At 46.4% G+C, this 16828-nt stretch overlaps 1 protein-coding gene across 1 annotated transcript in view; it reads right to left on the bottom strand.

The window, feature by feature from the left end:
• JAZF1 (JAZF zinc finger 1) overlaps positions 1 to 2170 on the bottom strand; it is a 307874-nt gene extending 305704 nt beyond the window's left edge. The window contains exon 1 of the mRNA XM_074340922.2: positions 1854 to 2170. Within this exon, the coding sequence (XP_074197023.1) occupies positions 1854 to 1968 (115 nt within the window). The 5' untranslated portion in view covers positions 1969 to 2170. The remainder of the gene's footprint in view (positions 1 to 1853) is intronic.
• Positions 2171 to 16828: the final 14658 nt, after the last annotated feature.

Genomic DNA, 16828 nt, shown 5'->3' with positions numbered 1-16828 from the left:
TGAACAATATTTCTACCGGAACTTCGCAATACTGGGGTTTTCGTATTCAACTACCCATCATGAAAAATCTGATTTACCCTTTAAGCACCTTTAGTTATGACTGTTCAATCACGATATGAATCAGCAAATTTGTTACTCCATTAAACTCCAGCTTTTAAGACAACCAAAATTTGCCTAGCTCTTCTGTCTGTCACACCTTTGTCATAGGAGATGACAAGGAGCTATTACACGGATGTTTTAAAACTTTGCAAGTTTCAAAACCGGGTCAATTACTCATCAGGGTTATCTTTTGAAAGACTTTTCTAGGCATTTTCAATGATTATTTCCCATTCTGGATGCCCCCTCACATCCCATTCTAAACTAGCATTCAAGGCTTAACAAGCACCCACTGTGTGCAAAGAGAAAGCATTACACTAAGCAAAGGAGCATAAAAGGCTCGGCCTCATTTTATGCTGTGCATAAATACACAGCAGTCGTGATTTATTCCCTCAACTTTGTAGAAACGTGAGCGGCATCCACATGGCCGAATCCGCTGCATTCATTTGGAAATGACTTTCTGGGGCAATTTACAGGTTCTCTGGATTAGACAGCCTCTTTGGGGCATCACCTTCACCTTCCAGACCACACAGGACAGACAACTCGTGGGCGCCGGCCACACCTTCCGCAGGTGGCTGGATCGTCTGAGCCAGATGAACCCGACCCACCACCACCCCTCGCAGGAGCTTCGGATAGGAGTGTGTAAATATGTGCAAGGACTTCTGAGAATTAAAGGACTTGTTGAAAAGCCCCGGGGGGTCCCGGGCAGGATGGGAAAGCAGACGCCCTGCGAGGCGCCCCCTCCCCCGCGGCCACCGCGTCCCCCACTCCCGGGGCACTGCGCAGGCCGCCGACGCCCATCGGGGCGCAGCCGGCGCACCTCGGGCCTAGCACCATTTGAAAGGCAAATCGCCCAGCCGGGGCGCATGTAAATGCCGGGCCGCGGGCCCCCGGGGACGGCTCTCCTGCGGACGCAGCCGCATGGGCCTCGGGGGCAGCCCGGCCCTGGGGCGCTGGGCGCGGCCCAAGGGTGCACTCGGGACCTCAGCCCGCAGCGTCCCGGCGTCCGCGCCAGGCCGGGGCAGCGTCTCAGGCCGGGCCAGGGGAGCAGGCGAGCACCGGGTCCTCCGCCCGCCACCGCGGGCTTCGGCCCCCTCCCGACGCACCACACCTAGCAACGGGCGCTGACAGGACGCAGTGGTGGCGGCGGCGGGAGGAGGAAGCGGAATGGCTGCCGCGGTGGAGCCACCCCCGCCCCCCCCCGCTCCTCCCTCCCAGCGGCTGCAGCCGCCGCCGAGCCCTGACAGCTCGAGCTCGGGCGGAAGCGGCGGGCGGCGTGCATCGCCCGCCCCCCACCTCCCCCGGCGCCTCAGGCCGCTCGGACCACCCGGGCCAACTAACTCCGCGCCCCTGCTCAGCGCCCGCCGCCGGGCCGCGCCCTCAGCCCGGCGCCCCCTCCTCCCGCGCCCGGCCCCGCCGCCGCATCCCCGGGTCGCCGGGTCCGTCCCCCCGCCGCCCCCGCCGCGGCGCACCCCCACTCCCACCACTCCGCAGCCGGCGCGCACGCCCCTCGGAATCCCCCAGCCCTCCAGCCCGCCGCACCTCGGGGCGCCCTTCCCCGCCCCCACCTCGCTCCCCGCCCCCCCAGGCACCTCGCGCCTCCGCATCCCGCCACCCCCAAGCGCCGGGATCGCACACACCCTCTCCACTCCGCCGCAGCCTGCCTCCCTCCTGGCCACCCCTGGCCATTCTGGGGTTCTCTCCTGGGCAGGAGTTTCCGCGCACCGGGCACCCCCGCCCACCCCCGGGCCATTTACCGATGTGGTTGTCCTCGATGTGCTCGATGAGGTCGGCCAGGGTGGGGAAGTGGAGTCCGCAGCTCCCGAATCGGCAGGTATTGGAGAAGAAGGAGGCGGCGGCGATGCCTGTCATGGTGCTACATCGAGAGCCCCCCTGGTGTCGACTCTGCGAGCGCCGGGAGGGCGGGAGGAGGGAGGGAGGTAGGGTGGGGTGAGGAGAGGAGGGGCTGGGGGAGGGGGAGAGAGGCGGGGTGAGGGGAGCAGAGAGGACGGGACGGAGGGAGAGGGGGCGAGAGCGATGGAAGGAGAGCGTGGAGAGACCGGGAGGCAGAGGGGAGGCGGCGGCGGCGGCGGCGGCGGGAGCGGGGGGAGCGGCGGGGGGAGGGGGGGAGGCCGCCGCAGCTGGGAGGAGGGACCACGGCTCGCGGCAACAGCTGTGCGGCCCCAACCTCTGCTCCTGGACCGAGGCCTCACCTGGGAGCGCCTGCCACCAACTTTATCTCACTGGGCCTGCTTTTCGCAGTTGATAATACGTGCAATCTGTTTGGCGCCTCCTTGGTTATGTATGTTACATTCTTGATATATACACATCTATTAATTACACATGCATCCAGCGATGGGAACTAGGGGAGTTACCCAGGCCCCTCTCAGGGACATTTGTTTGCACTTGGCCACCTGTCTAGGTGTGACACTGACGTTCACAGGGGACCCAGGAAAGGTAATTGTGTGCACCTTCTCTCGAAACCTTCTTTTAAAAAAAAGTCCATATTCTCTGGAGGTTTGTACTAACTAATTGATTTTAATGAAGTTTCCCTCTAGGCCAAAAGAAAATCTTAGCTTTATTTAAATTTCAAAATAGAGTGCTTGATTGTCAAGTGCATTTCCCTATGTTTTACATATGTACCATATTTGTTACATTCCCTGCTCCTTTTGGGAAAACGAAGACCTCAAATGATTTCATTTCCCCAGATTACAGCCCCCCACTGTCGCATCTGAGCTCTGGGAATTAACTTGTCTCCCTGGGAGCAGAAGTGACGGTGCATTGGTTAAGGCTAGAAGGAGTGGAAAGAGGGTCAAGGGACATATCTACTCTTCATTTAAAAGAGAAGAGATTCTCCAATCGATCAAGATTGCACATCCTGTGATCATTTAAACCATAATGGTGACCAGTTAAGCACTTCAGTTGGATTTGATAGTTTCCCTGAAAACCAACATTTTGCTAAGAATCAATTACCTCATTGTCCTCACCCCCACCCCAATTGTACTCAGAGTTTTACCTGTTAAGTGTGTATTCTCCAATAGAGCCTTTCCAAGTGCCTAAGGAACATTACATTCTCAGCAGCTTATGATCCAACAGCACATTTTTAAATTAATGCAGGTATACTGAATTTAGCATTTTTCTTTGGACAAATTTCACTTATTCTCTGGTGCAGATACATAGAGAAATAATATTCCCTTCTCCATAAATTATATTCATCTTTAGTGTTATTTCTAATACGATGGTTAAGGCTTTTCATTTGTGTGTTTAGAGTAAAGGCACAGCAAAGTTTTACAGTCACAGTGATTGGCTGTGATGAGTTCCCTCACCCATGGCATTTCCTCTTGCCCATTTCTCCTGTCTTCCAGCTCACAAGATGACAAACTTGTGCTGAGATGAGAGTTGGTTTGGGTGAGGCTGGGGTAGTTGTGTTGTTGAAGTTCAGTTTGGTGCTAAGAATGGTTTCCTGGACCTACTTGGGGGTGGGGGCAGGGCCTGGGTGGGACTGATACTGAGCCAAGAACCCAGTTGGCCGAACAAGGGTCTAAAGAGCAGGAGTTAGAATTCTAGATATTGAATTAGAATTCTGGCAGCTGTGCAGTGCATTCAGCTGCCCAGCCTGGAAAGGCCTTCAGCGGAGAGCAGGCATAATATACACCAAACTGAGTTAACAGTACAGGGAAAGGCAATGCAAAAAGCTCCAGCCAAACAGCTTCTCCCTAGAGCTGGGTGTTAGGCAACCCACCATGCAGTGCTTTGGAGAAGTAGCAGCTTTGTCCTCTATTGGAAAAATTTTTCTATCTGGAATCATTAACTCCAGAGACAGTGTGAGAGAAACAGAGGTAGTTTAGGCAAGAAAGCTCAGAGATGGAAAGTGACAAAAATATGCAGGTGAAGGATGAAGGAAATAAGAGGACTGCGGTTCACCAATACGTAAATCTCTACCACCTGCTATCAGTTTCAGTATTCCTCAAATAAAACGTTGATGGCCAAATTTAATCAACAGATTTTTATAATAAATGACCCCAAATAACTTATAAAATGAATCAAGATTTTGATTTTTAAGGTTCAAGTTTTTTTCTTTACCTTGGGCAATTATTAAAAGAAGAGATTCTCGAGTCAATCAAGATTGCACCATTCTGTGATCAAATTAAACCATAGTGGTGACCAGGCAAGCATTTCAGTTGAATTTGGTAGCTTCCCTGAAAACCAGCATTTTCCTAAGAATCAATTACCTCATTGTCCCCACTCCCACCCCAACTGCATTCATAATTTTACCTGTTAAGTGTGTTTCGTATCTGTATTCGTAGTATATTCAGTAAGACACCAATAGACAATAAAAGGACAAAGATATAGTAACCACAAGCAAGCTTTTAAAAAAATTGCTTTACAATGGCATGATTACCTTATGTACTAAAAATGTTTGTTTCAAGGGTGTCCCTTCAGATAAAGCCAACATTAGGCTATAAAAATATATAGAACAAACACTTCAACCTATGATATCCAAGAGAAAGGGATGGCTGATATACCTCCATGCTTACAAAAAAAATTTTGCCTGCCTGATTTGAGTAGTACAAATATCTGAAAGGAACAGAACAGTGAGGGAACTGAGCAGTCCAAAGGATATAATAGTGGCAATAGACTAGACACATTCCCTGGGTGTAAGACCCTTTTCTTGAAAACCATTTACCTCTTCCCAGAGCAATGTGCCTCTGGGTTTCACTAATGTATAGGCCTCAACAAAGTATGGATCTCCAGTGGCCCCATAGCTTGGTGCTTAGCATTGCAAACGATTTGGGATCCAGTGACAGTCTCCCAAAATCCAGCATGACCATTGCCCACGGGATGGGGGAACCACCAGGAAGGTGTGAATCCATTAGTCTAATGGAGCCAATGGAAGCCACCTAAGGATTCTGCTTCATGCAATTGTCTCCCCTCCACCTACAGGATTCGGTTAATTTAGGGATCCACTGATAATCAAAACTCTGTACTTCCTGTGCCCTGCACGGACATCTGTTAGCACAAGAGGATGTGTTTGAACACTGGATTCCATTTTGAATTTGGCTCTCCATACTGCCTTCACCTCTAGCTTTCTCATGTTTTCTGGGTCATTCTGCAGGTCCTTCTTAAGGTGCTTTCAGGTTTCTCAGATGGAAATAGGATCTTAGGTGGCTTGTCCACGGCCACCAAGTGGAGACTGAGCAGACCATGGACACAGGTCTTCAGCCCGTGCCAATCTACGGCCACTTGTAAGAAAGTCTGATGTTCCCCAGCTCTTGAAGACTCCGGTTGCCAATTCTGCCAACACCAACCTTTGCCTTGACAGGATGTTTTCTTTAGGCCCTACCTTCTTCCAAGGAGGACAATGTCTACTCCAGATTTTCTTGTTTAATATATATGTATGCAACCAAGTCTTAAGTTCTTTGTATTGATTTTATTCCAGCTCAGAAATGAAACACTATCTGCTCTTTGATGATTAATTCTCATTTTGGCCCCCAGTCTCATTCTGCCTAGAATTAAGGGTTGGCCTCAGGTGAGTAATGGGTTCTCTAGTCAGATGCCACCAATGACCAATTCTCATGGGTGTTACCCCTTAGCTCCCCACCTGGCTGCTTCTGCCTTTCCGACTAGGTACGTAGTCATGGCATTGTATTTCCAATTCCTTGCAGGACTTTTTCAGAACGAAATTAATGAAATAGCCAGCCAGTGACTACAGTTCTAAATGAGCATCACAGGTCCGCCCCCCACTACAGTCTGCCACATGCCACCAATGATAGCTCCAAACCCACATCAGACGGAATATGGCCAGCCCAGACTCAGGTTTAAATAAGGTCACAAGAACGGTCGAGTAATCAGTATGTCACTAGTTCCTTTACCATACCTTGACTGGACATCTATGCAAGGCTCGCAGTGCACAACTCCAGCAGGTATTTATATAGGCAACTGCATGGACAGTGACCTCAGGATGTGTACAATCCTGCAGTCCTGATCCATTGTGCAAGATACAAGGGGATACAATTTGGATAAGGCAAGTACAGTCTCTCCTCACATGAGGAAACACTGAATGTTTTGCAAGGTTCTCCTGAATCCGTTCTTGGAGCCTGCCTGGGGCAGCTCAGCGGACTCCACCTACTGTCCTCTTGGCTGCTCTGATGTCTGCCGTTTCCCTCCTTTCCAGCTTTGGCTCCCTTAGGTGAGAACAACTCCTGTTACTGTTGACTGTAATGGAGTCTCTAAGGCACTAATGCTTGAAAAAGACTGTAGGAGATGTGTTCTTAGACATTATTGACGCTCACCCAGCAATGCCCAGTGTTGACTTCCTATTCCTTCAAAGGCTGCTGGCACCTTTTTTTTGTCCTAGCTTTTTGAGATGTCACCAGCTCTCACTATTACGATTCTTTCCTATGGTACTCAGACACGTGCCATTGGAGACTGGGCCAGTTGGGAACAATGCTTCATGATCTCACCTTCCCTGCTAGAATCCCTCACTGCCAACCATCACCATCAGAATGAACTTGTATTGACCGTCACATTCAGATCTCTGTAGAAGCCTTGCAGCATTACCTCCTGCAGTTCTCTCACATATACTGACAGTTCAAGATGGACCAAATTATTTTAGTTTTCAAAATGCACTCACTGTACACACACAGGCCACCTTGCCTTTGTATGTGTTGTGTAGCCTGCCTGAAACATTCTTCCCTCTGCCCCTCTCCCCCTACCAAACATGCTTCAGCAGTTCAGCCTATTACCTCCTCCAAGAAGCCTTCCCTGCATCCTGCCTCCTCTTCCTTCCCTGCTGAGCTACATGCTTATCACCTGTGCTCCAGCCAGATGACTGTTGGCTCACAGGTCTCCCTTCTTTCCCCAGACAAGTGATTCCCAAACCTTTTTAAATTAAGAAACTCATGAATAAGAAATTGAAGCGTTGGGCCGGCCTGGTGGCTCAGGCGGTTAGAGCTCCATGCTCCTAACTCTGAAGGCTGCCGGTTCGATTCCCACCTGTGCCAGTGGGCTCTTAACCACAAGGTTGCCAGTTCAATTCCTTGAGTCCCGCAAAGGATGGTGGGCAGCACCCCCTGCAACTAAGATTGAACATGGCATCTTGAGCTGAGCTGCCGCTGAGCTCCCAGATGGCTCAGTTGGTTGGAGTGCATCCTTTCAACCGCAAGGTTGCCGGTTCAACTCCCGCAAGGGATGGTGGGCTGCGCCCCCTGCAACTAGCAACGGCAACTGGACCTGGAGCTGAGCTGCACCCTCCACAACTAAGACTGAAAGGACAACAACTTGAAGCTGAACAGCACCCTCCACAACTAAGATCGAAAGGACAACAACTTGACTTGGGGAAAAAAAAAAAAAAGTCCTGGAAGTACACACTGCTCCCCAATAAAGTCCTGTTCCCCTCCCCCAATAAAATCTTAAAAAAAAAAAATTGAAGCCTTGATCCCATGAATATTTTTATTTATGAATTATATACAGACACAACTACTCAAATATTGTATGTATATTATAAAATAAGTCAGACCCTTTAAGAAGATGAATTTTTTTAAAAAACATAAATGGAAGATCTAATATCTTCATCCCACACCCCAGAGTTGTCTGGTCCCTGTCGTGGGGTGAATGCATTCCATCTTGGGGGCCACTGATCCCAGCCTTCTTTAGAAAGGAGATTGTCTTTCATTGTACCTGCGCATAGTAGTCGATGAAAGTTGTACAGGGACGTAACCCAGCACTGTGATAAGGCAACGCGCTAAGATTTCCGTTTTCAATGCTGAAGCAATTTCCAGCAATTTGTTACCGTTCTTCTGTTACGTAGCATCAGTGGAAGATAGTCTTCCATCATCTCTCCGTTTGGATAGATTACACCTTCCCGTGATCATGGCCCAACCTTTGCTGAGCCCTCTTTTCAGGAGCAGCAGAGTGTCACTGCACTATGCCCCTCACAGGCACTAACAAAATGCTTGTCTCATTGGTTTTGATGCCAGTAGTTTCCTAGCCTCTGCTGATGCAGACAAAGCCATTCAGCTGGACAGAGATAAGCCGAGAGGCATTCAGCCATGACATGAGGTCTGACACCGGCTCTCCTTTTATTTGACTGACTAGGACACCTTTCCCTGTCACAGATGTTCAAGGTTATGACGATGATTTTAAATAACAATTACCACCAGTCATCCTGTGCCTACTGTTATGTCAGGCGTGGGACTAGCTGTCTTAACATAGATCAGTTTTCAAACCTTCTGAGATAGATTATACCCAAATGCATCATACCCAAATTATGGATGAGGAAAAACAAGACCCAGGGAAATAAGGTAACTTACTGGGGTCCATAAAGCAAATAAGAGCTAGAACTAGGACTTGAACTCAGGTCTGTCTGACTCCAGAGAGCTTGTCTTGATATAGGATCCATACTTGAATTTGGGTGTTAGAGATCATTTTCCTTCCTCCCTTTGACTCTGGGGGAGAAGTTGGGCTCTTGGCCACAGGTAGGACCATGTTCACACACCACACAGACACTCAGGTTGAGGGTAAGAGCATCCTACTTGGTAAGTGCACTTGGGAAAGGGTACTGAGGGTCAGGTGGGGTAGCAATGATGGAGAGGGCTTGGGGCCTCCATCAGGTGTTGAGGCTCTCGGCTTGACTTTTTCCCTTTCCTTCTCCTTTGGAAAGTCCTTTCCTTGCTGTTGCCTAAATACCTTATTTTAAAACTGAACTCTATAGAGAAGTAAGACTGAAAAGACACCCTTGTTTTGCTCTTGAGCCTGTCCCGCCTTAACTCATTGTGTACCTTCTTACTGCTGATTTTGGGGTGGAGTAGGGGGACCGTTGGCATCACCTATCATGTGGAAAGGTGACTCTTTTCGCGTTTGTCATGCTCTTTGTCTTTGTCTCCTGTGTGTAATCACTCTAATCATGTTGCTTTGCAGCCAATTGTTTGCCGTAATCATATTTGCTGTTGCAGGTTTAGTTTCTGGAGCCGCAGAAGAAACAGCCCTGCTAAATGCCATCTCAAAGGGCTCAGCAACTCGGTCTCTTCTTTTCCAGAGCTGGACCCATGTGGAGGCGATTTGCCTTTCAGAAAATGGATCCAGTTCCCAGTAATCCTCCAGGAAGGAATTTTCCCCTTGGTTTTATAACTAAATTTGCAGTTCTATAATTTTCATCCCATTATGCATTTGCCCAAATAAATGCTTCTTCTTGGAAGTGCCTTATATATTTAATGACTTTTTTTTTTTTTAACAGGTCTCAAATTCAGAAGCCCTAAGGGCCAGGCAGGGGAAGTGATGAGAGAAGAGGGCAATGTGTGAGTGCACATGTGTGTAATATGTGAATGGTGGGGACCAGTGGTGAACTGGAGAGCGCTGTTCTCCCCAAAACAATGGGGGACAATCAAGTCCCATCTGTGGGCCATATCTAGCCCACAAACCACCAATATGCAACATCTGTTTTTCCTTCCATGCCACGGTGCAACAGTTATATTACTTTTACTATCACAACAGCCCAAGAGTATCTGGATTACTTATTTCTAAATTGCTCACCACCCTGAGATTAGATGCAATCTAATTTTTGGCGCAAATAATTCAAAAAGGTCCTTTTGCACCTTACGTAGATGATGTCAGAGCTGCCCACTTCTTGGTTTTCAATTTCTTTTCATATTTCCCCATGCAGATCAGAATCTTCAGAAAATTGATTTTCAACAAGCTGAGTACATGATTACTCCAAATTTATCTAAACTGAGTGCTATATATAAATATGTTGTATAGTGGCTGCCCAGTCTCCAGTTATACTTTAAAAGGATTAACAGAACCCTTCAGTTGGTGGGTTTGGCCTTTCCTGTCTTTGAGTGTCCCCACTCCTGGGTCTGCAGTTCAAAGTCACGTAGCCTTGAAGGCATTAGTTCTCTTTAGTAATGTTGGTCGTCGAACATTTTAGATTCCAGTTAACCTCTGGAATCAGAGCAAACTTCTTTCTCTTTTTCTTTCACCATCCCCATTCCCAGCCCTCTTCCCAATCCTATGCAGCCCCCCACTTTTCTCCACCTGTCCACTGACCATCACCCCCACCCCCCAATTCTTTTTCAGGATTGATTCTGTAATGGGTCCTGGACATGGAAAGTGTTTGGCACTGTGTTTGAGAAAGTTGTGTTAGAGAAGAGAATTTGAGAAAGAAATACAGTTAGGAAAAAGGAAATTGGGAAAGAAAACCAAAAAAAAAAAAAAAAAAAAAAGCCAAAGCAGAGGCTGAAATCTTTCTTTTCGTCTTCTCTCTCATGCTTACCCCACGTCCTGCTGCAGAGGAATCCTCCTTTGCTACAACCCCCTGCCCAGTCTCCCATCACTCTGAACCATAATCAAATTTGCATTTCTTATCTGTCTTACTCTGTACTCTGGTCCAAAAGACTAATTGGAGGAAAGATCCTTATAAAAGTTCAGCATCAAAAAGACCTAGAGCCCAGAAACCCGGTCGGGACCCCCTCTCATTCCGCGAGCTGTGACTCTTTACTCTTTACTTTTAATAAACGATCCTCTTTTACAACTGAAAAAAAAAAAGAAAAAGACCTAGAGCCCCCATGCCAGCTCTATCACTTACAAGCCATTGACCTTGGGTAAGTCAGTCACTCAATCTCTCTGAGATTTCCTTATCTACACACTGGATATGACAGTACAGATCCTACCCAGCTCCCAGGGGTGAAATGAGATGCTACATGTGCAAACACACTGGCAACCGTAAAATGCTAATCAAAGATGAGGCATTACTATTATCTCTGAATACAGGGCTGCAGATGCTATGACATGTGGTCATCTCTTCACACCAAATGTCCTTAGATTTCATGGAGAAGGGGGTGCGTGTTACAATCTGGTACAGCAGTGAGGCAGAGCTCTGTGTTTTAGGAGGGGATTTGGCATTTAAAATTGCCAACCATTGCTATTTCTAAGATCTCATGAGGACGTGAAATCACTTTGGAGCGTACCTTCTCTGTTCCGGGATGAGCCATTTGAGGGAATCTTTTTAGTTAGGTAGACTAAGTAAGAGTAAGCACTCAGCTTCCTGGGAGAAGGTGCAACAGGAGTTGTGTTTGTTTGCTTTGCTTGACTAGGGCATGGAGCTTCAACTCTGCAGGTAGATGGAGTCTTGCTACCAAATGACAGGCTCAGGAAGTAGACCCAGAAGGTCCCACAAGCTCAGCTCTGAGCTTTCAATTCAGTGGTTATCTGGACAGAGGCCTAGTGTCTTCTCCTCACTTGAACAAGGAAGCATGTAGCTCAGTGGATGCTGGCAGACATCTACGTTTATGAAGGACATCTGCCTGCAGATGAAACCAACCTGGCAGAATGCAGAGTGGAGAGATTTCAGAGAAGCTGAACTGGAGCTCTGATTGAACTCTGCCTGAAGCCCACCTTGGTCTTTGCAGTTACACGAGCCCATGACTCATCTTTATTGTCTAAACCAGTTGTGTTGGGCTTTAGTGTACTAGAGCCTGATGGCAATGTCACTCTAAATGGTGCAGAGTTTGAAGGTTTCTGGAGAAGGGGTAGGAAGGTCACATAGTGTTTAGGGAGCTTACTTAGAGAAAGGTGCTCAAGCCTCCTAACCTTTCCCACTGAGGTTCCGTGTCCTGAGCATGCCTCTGATGGCTGAGGAGGGCTGCCTAAGATCAGCTGATGGAAGGGACACTGCTGGAGGGTGATGGTGTCACAACAAGGTCTGAGAGGTCACAAGGGAAGGACAGCAGGACTGGGTCCTACCATGGGGGTTTGGATAAAGCTGTGTCACTAGGTTGATGGACATGAAAATGGTCCATGATTATGCAGATGTTCAGTTTAGTAGTTTTAGCTGCCAAGCCATTTTCCAAAGGGGTTTGCCAACTTACACCATCAGTGTTGAGAGTTCCCAGGGCCTTTACTCTTCCTTTGCCCACAGGCTCCTACACAAGGTGTGCTGCTTTTACCAGAGCATAGCAGCTTAGAAACAGCAAATTAAAAGGTTGCTGCTAGAATAAGACATGCCAAAAAGCATAGACATCCACACAACCACACAAAAGCATAAGAATTTAAGCCGCATAGCAATTTGGAGGGATGATTTCGAGGTAAATACATTTCAACGATCTTAATTAAGTTATAAAAAATGCAAGTGTAACCCAAGTGCCGACTGGTTCTAACCTGTCCTCCACAAAATAGGGACACCTCAGTACTCCATCAAAATTTCCCTTCCTTATATACAGTGGAGGAGTTGAGGAGGGAGTGGCGGGGCAGGTGGGGACATTGGGGTACAGATGGTGAACAGGTGGGAAATGGTAAAAAAGGTTGTTTTCCACCCAAGTAGCAGCCAGTCAAAACTGTTCCGTGACATTAGGGGATCCAATATATGTTCATGAGACAAGCAGTAAGATTTCAAAAGACCTCCACAAATACTTGTAATTTTTAAAATTATTGTTGAAAAGAATGTCTCATTTATTTAAATAATTCCTCACATTAGGCTTAACCAGGGGCAGCGATTTATTAAGCATAAAGGATTTCTTTGAAATGGTGGAGAGACTTGATATAAATTTAATTGACATAATATCCTCATTTAAATATGTATTTACTGAAAACCAGCAAACATTCAAACTAACAAAACTATGCATGCTCACTCAAGAGGTACCTAACTTATTTCTATGTTACCTTCCATGGGCTCCATCCTTGGATTGATTTTTGATCCCAACTGCAATGTCATTCACCTCCTGTTGTTTAGGCTTGTTATATACGAGGTCAGATAATTAAGTTCGCGAACTCACCCTAGAAAGGGTGCTACAAACTCATTGTTGAATATTACTATGGTCACCTTCAAAGTTCTCCCCTTGGGAAGCTATGCACCGACTCCAGTATCTAGTCCACCCTTCAAAGCAACTTTAGAACTCTTTTTCTGGAGTGGCCATCAGAGCTGTTGTCGTATTACCCTTGATGTCCTGAATGTCATCAAAATGTCTTCCTTTCAATATTTCCTTTATCTTCAGGTAAAGAAAGAAGTCACTGGAGGCCAGATCAGGTGACTAGGGGGGGTGTTCCAATACAGTTATTTGTTTACTGGCTAAAAACTCCCTCACAGACAGTGCCATGTGAACTGGTGCATTGTCGTGAGGCAAGAGCCATGAATTGTTGGCAAAAAAGTTCAGGTTGTCTAACTTTTTCACGCAGCCTTTTCAGCACTTCCAAATAGTAAACTTGGTTAACTGTTTGTCCAGTTGGTACAAATTCATAATGAATAATCCCTCTGATATCAAAAAAGGTCAGCAACATCATTGCAAGAAGTTTGCAAACTTAATTGTCAGAACTCGTATGCAAGATCAGTGGTATTCTTGTCAGTCAGTACTATCTACCAGTCTTTGGGAACTAATGAACAGACCTCAGGAAATTCTGGCTTCTTCTGTGGCCTTGTGCTTAACATTATATTTGGTCATTTTCAGCAACTCACATTTTCATCCACTCACAGACGTCTTGTTGCAGAGACTTCTAGGTGCCTATCCAATACCCACCTTCACCTTGCTCCTTAGTAACAGATTTTGTCAAGGGAAGCAATGTGTCCAGATGAAACCCAACATTTCCCAACCTTCTTTGCTGATACGGGTCGCCATTTGACCAAGTTCTGTCCATTGAGGTGTAAATGAAAGTTATTGGATGGGGCTTCTGGGAAGGCTTCTTGGAAAAACGTACGCAACTGCTGGGCACCATTTTCGCTTGGCTCTTCTTCCTTTCTGCTTCCAAGAGCACGATGTGATAGCTGGAGCTCCAGCAGCTATTTTACAAACATGCGGATAGGGCCCCACACTCGAGGTGATGTTCTGGAATTGCCATGTCAGCCCTGGACTGCCTACCTCTGGAATGCTTGTTTTGTGAGAAAAATAAATCCCTGTGTTATTTAAACCAATGCTTCTCAAGTTTCTATTACCCACAGTTGAATGCAATTCTGGTATTCAAAATATTCATTCAGTGTAATCCTCCATTTGATTTGTTCAACATTTTACATTTGTCTTTGAAGCCATATAACAGAGATGTATACAACACGTTCAGGTTCCCTGGCCTGGATGATGAACTATTAAGCTTTAAAGACTCCACCAAGCTGAATTGTTCACTGTAGACAAGGAACCAGGTCACAGGGCAAGTCCTTCTACTCCAGGGTAGTATCAGAAAGTTCATAGGGTATAATCAAAGGTTAAGGTCTAAGAGGTATCATGACAGAGCTCTCAGCCTGTTGTCATGGCAGCAAGGAGAGATTCGTGGCAATATGATGGAACAAATATGAGTCTCCCTTCTGTGTTTACACCAACGCTTGTAGGCTTCCCTGTTTCATCAGACCCTTGAATCTAAATGTCAAGATCTCCCGGCAGGTATAAAATATTCTTTAATCAGCCATGGACACCTTCACACTGCATCTGCCTTCCCTTTTTCCCAAAGCTAACTCCCATCGTCCCCCACAGTCAGGCTCCTGCTCTTTCCTGGGGTCACGTCAGTCAGGGTTTCCCCAGGCTTCCCAGTGAACTCCAGTGGGTGAAGGGAGGTGCCTGCTGCTGAGAGCAAGGCCTCCATGCCTGGGTAGGATGGGTTGCTGGCCCCGGGTGATGACTGCCTCAGTTTGCAGGAGTGGCTGCAGACTGCCTGCACTTCACACTCAATAATCAGCTCTAGTCTCACCACTTTCTTTGGTTTCCTGTTCTAGGTTCCTGGCTCCCAAAACTAAACCCCCCTTCTGACAGTTTCTTCTTAGCATACTTCTGGGAAAAAAGCGGGATCTGCTCCTCCTGAATGGTCTAATTCTGGACATGGAGTTAGTGTCTATTTTTTCCACAATGACCTTGGGGCTTTTTCTCTCAACTTCCATGTGACCTTCAAGTCTGGCTGCTCGGGAGCACACACCCAGCAGCTAATTGCTCATGTCAGAGAATGTTATTTATCTACTCTTCCCTGAAGTTCAGAGTGACACACCTGCAAAATGCCAAGAGGGCTTAGTGTGGTTTCTTTATCTTGTCCCCCAAAGAATTTGGCGTGGAAATTGATTTTCTACCCAGTGACAAGTCTCAAAATGTATTGCGGTTTAGAGAAGCACACTGTGAAAAGTAAGTCTCCTTTGCACACTGATGACCCCCTTCCCCAGCATGCCCTTTTCCAGAGGCAATCTCTATTACTGAAGTTTTGTTCTTCCTTCCAGAAATATAGAGGCCTATACTTTGTAACCAAAGGGTACTGCAATATCCATATTGTCTTGGATTTTGATTTTTTTCATTGAATAATATATCTTGGAGACCTTTCCATATGAAAACAAATAGATGTGATTCTTTTTCATCGTTGCACGGTATTCCAATATATGTGAAAATACCTGTATTAGATTCCTATTGGTGCTGTGACAAATTACCACAAACTTAGTGGCTTAAAACAACACAAATTTATGGTCTTATAGTTTTGGAGGTCAGAAGTCCAAAGTGTGTCTCGCTGGGCTAAAATCAAGGTGTTGTCAGGGCTGCGTTCCTTTGGGAGGCCGCAGGGGTGAATCCACTTTCATGCTTTTTCCAGATTCTAGAGGCCGCCCCATTCCTTGGCTTGGGGCCCCAGGCAGCAATCGTATCATTCTGACTTCTGGGTCTGGCATCACATCTTGTTCTCTCTGACTCTGACCCGCCTGCCTCCTTCTTTAAGGGCTCTCGTGATCCAGGATACTCTCCCCATCTCAAGATACTTCACTAAATTACATCTGGAAAGACCATGTTGCCATGTAAAGTAGCAATATTCAGAGATTCCAGGGATTAGGACATGTATATTTGCAGGGCCATTTTTCTGCCTGCCACCGTCCCATAGTTTATGTAATCTGCTTCCTACATGTGGACGTTTAGATTATCTTGTGCTATTTTTACAAGCAGTGTTTCAATAACTCTCCTGGTACATACCTATATGTCTTATCGTGCGTGTCAGAATAGAAGCGGGTTCCAAGGGTGCATACATTCAAAATGTTGATAGACCTTTGTCACAGTAATTTTAAACCTTTATTTTACTTGATATACCCTGAATGCACAATTATCATCAACCCATTTAGAGGGTAATATCATTCTACTCTCTTTTGCCTTTTGCCTAGGATTGCTAGGCCTGGGCTCTTGACTTTTACAAAGCCTCTGAATCTCAGGCCATGGTTTTTGGAAACAGGGACCTGAATTAATTCATTTAATTAAGCACCTAATACTATAAAGCTGTCGCTATTTAAATTTAAAGTTAATCAAAACTAACTACAATGAAATATTTAGTTCCTTAGTCACACTAGCCACATTTCAGGTATCCAATAGCTGCATGTGTCTAGTGGCTGCCGCATGATAAAGGGCAGATAAAGAACAATTCCTTCATTGTAGACGGTTCTATTGGACCGTGTTACTACAGTGAGGTCTTTTGATCTTCCCTCAAATTAGAACTAACCCACTACCTGGGCTGCATGTAACTCAGTTCCATTAATTCAATGAACATTTATCAAATGCCTACCGAAGCAAGGCACAAGAGGATGCTGAGAAAATAACAAGAACAATAAAGGTTCCAAAGCAATTTAGGAGCATGAGAGAGCATACAGTGTGTGGGTGATCCTACTGACAAGAATATAGAAGTTATTCTCCTACCTTTAAAAATAGCTCCTTCGTTGTCCATTTTTCTAATGCTGTTGAAATGCTAAAATGTTCATTCGCATTTTATTTGTAAATCACAACGTGAGAAAGCTTTTTAAAGGCTCTTA

The sequence above is a fragment of the Rhinolophus sinicus genome, chromosome 4 (assembly GCF_057876585.1).
Source record: "Rhinolophus sinicus isolate RSI-liver-muscle chromosome 4, RSI-T2T, whole genome shotgun sequence".
Taxonomy (NCBI): domain Eukaryota; kingdom Metazoa; phylum Chordata; class Mammalia; order Chiroptera; family Rhinolophidae; genus Rhinolophus; species Rhinolophus sinicus.
The sequence above is the reverse complement of the archived record's forward strand: the minus strand, read 5'-3'. Positions and strand labels throughout refer to the sequence as shown.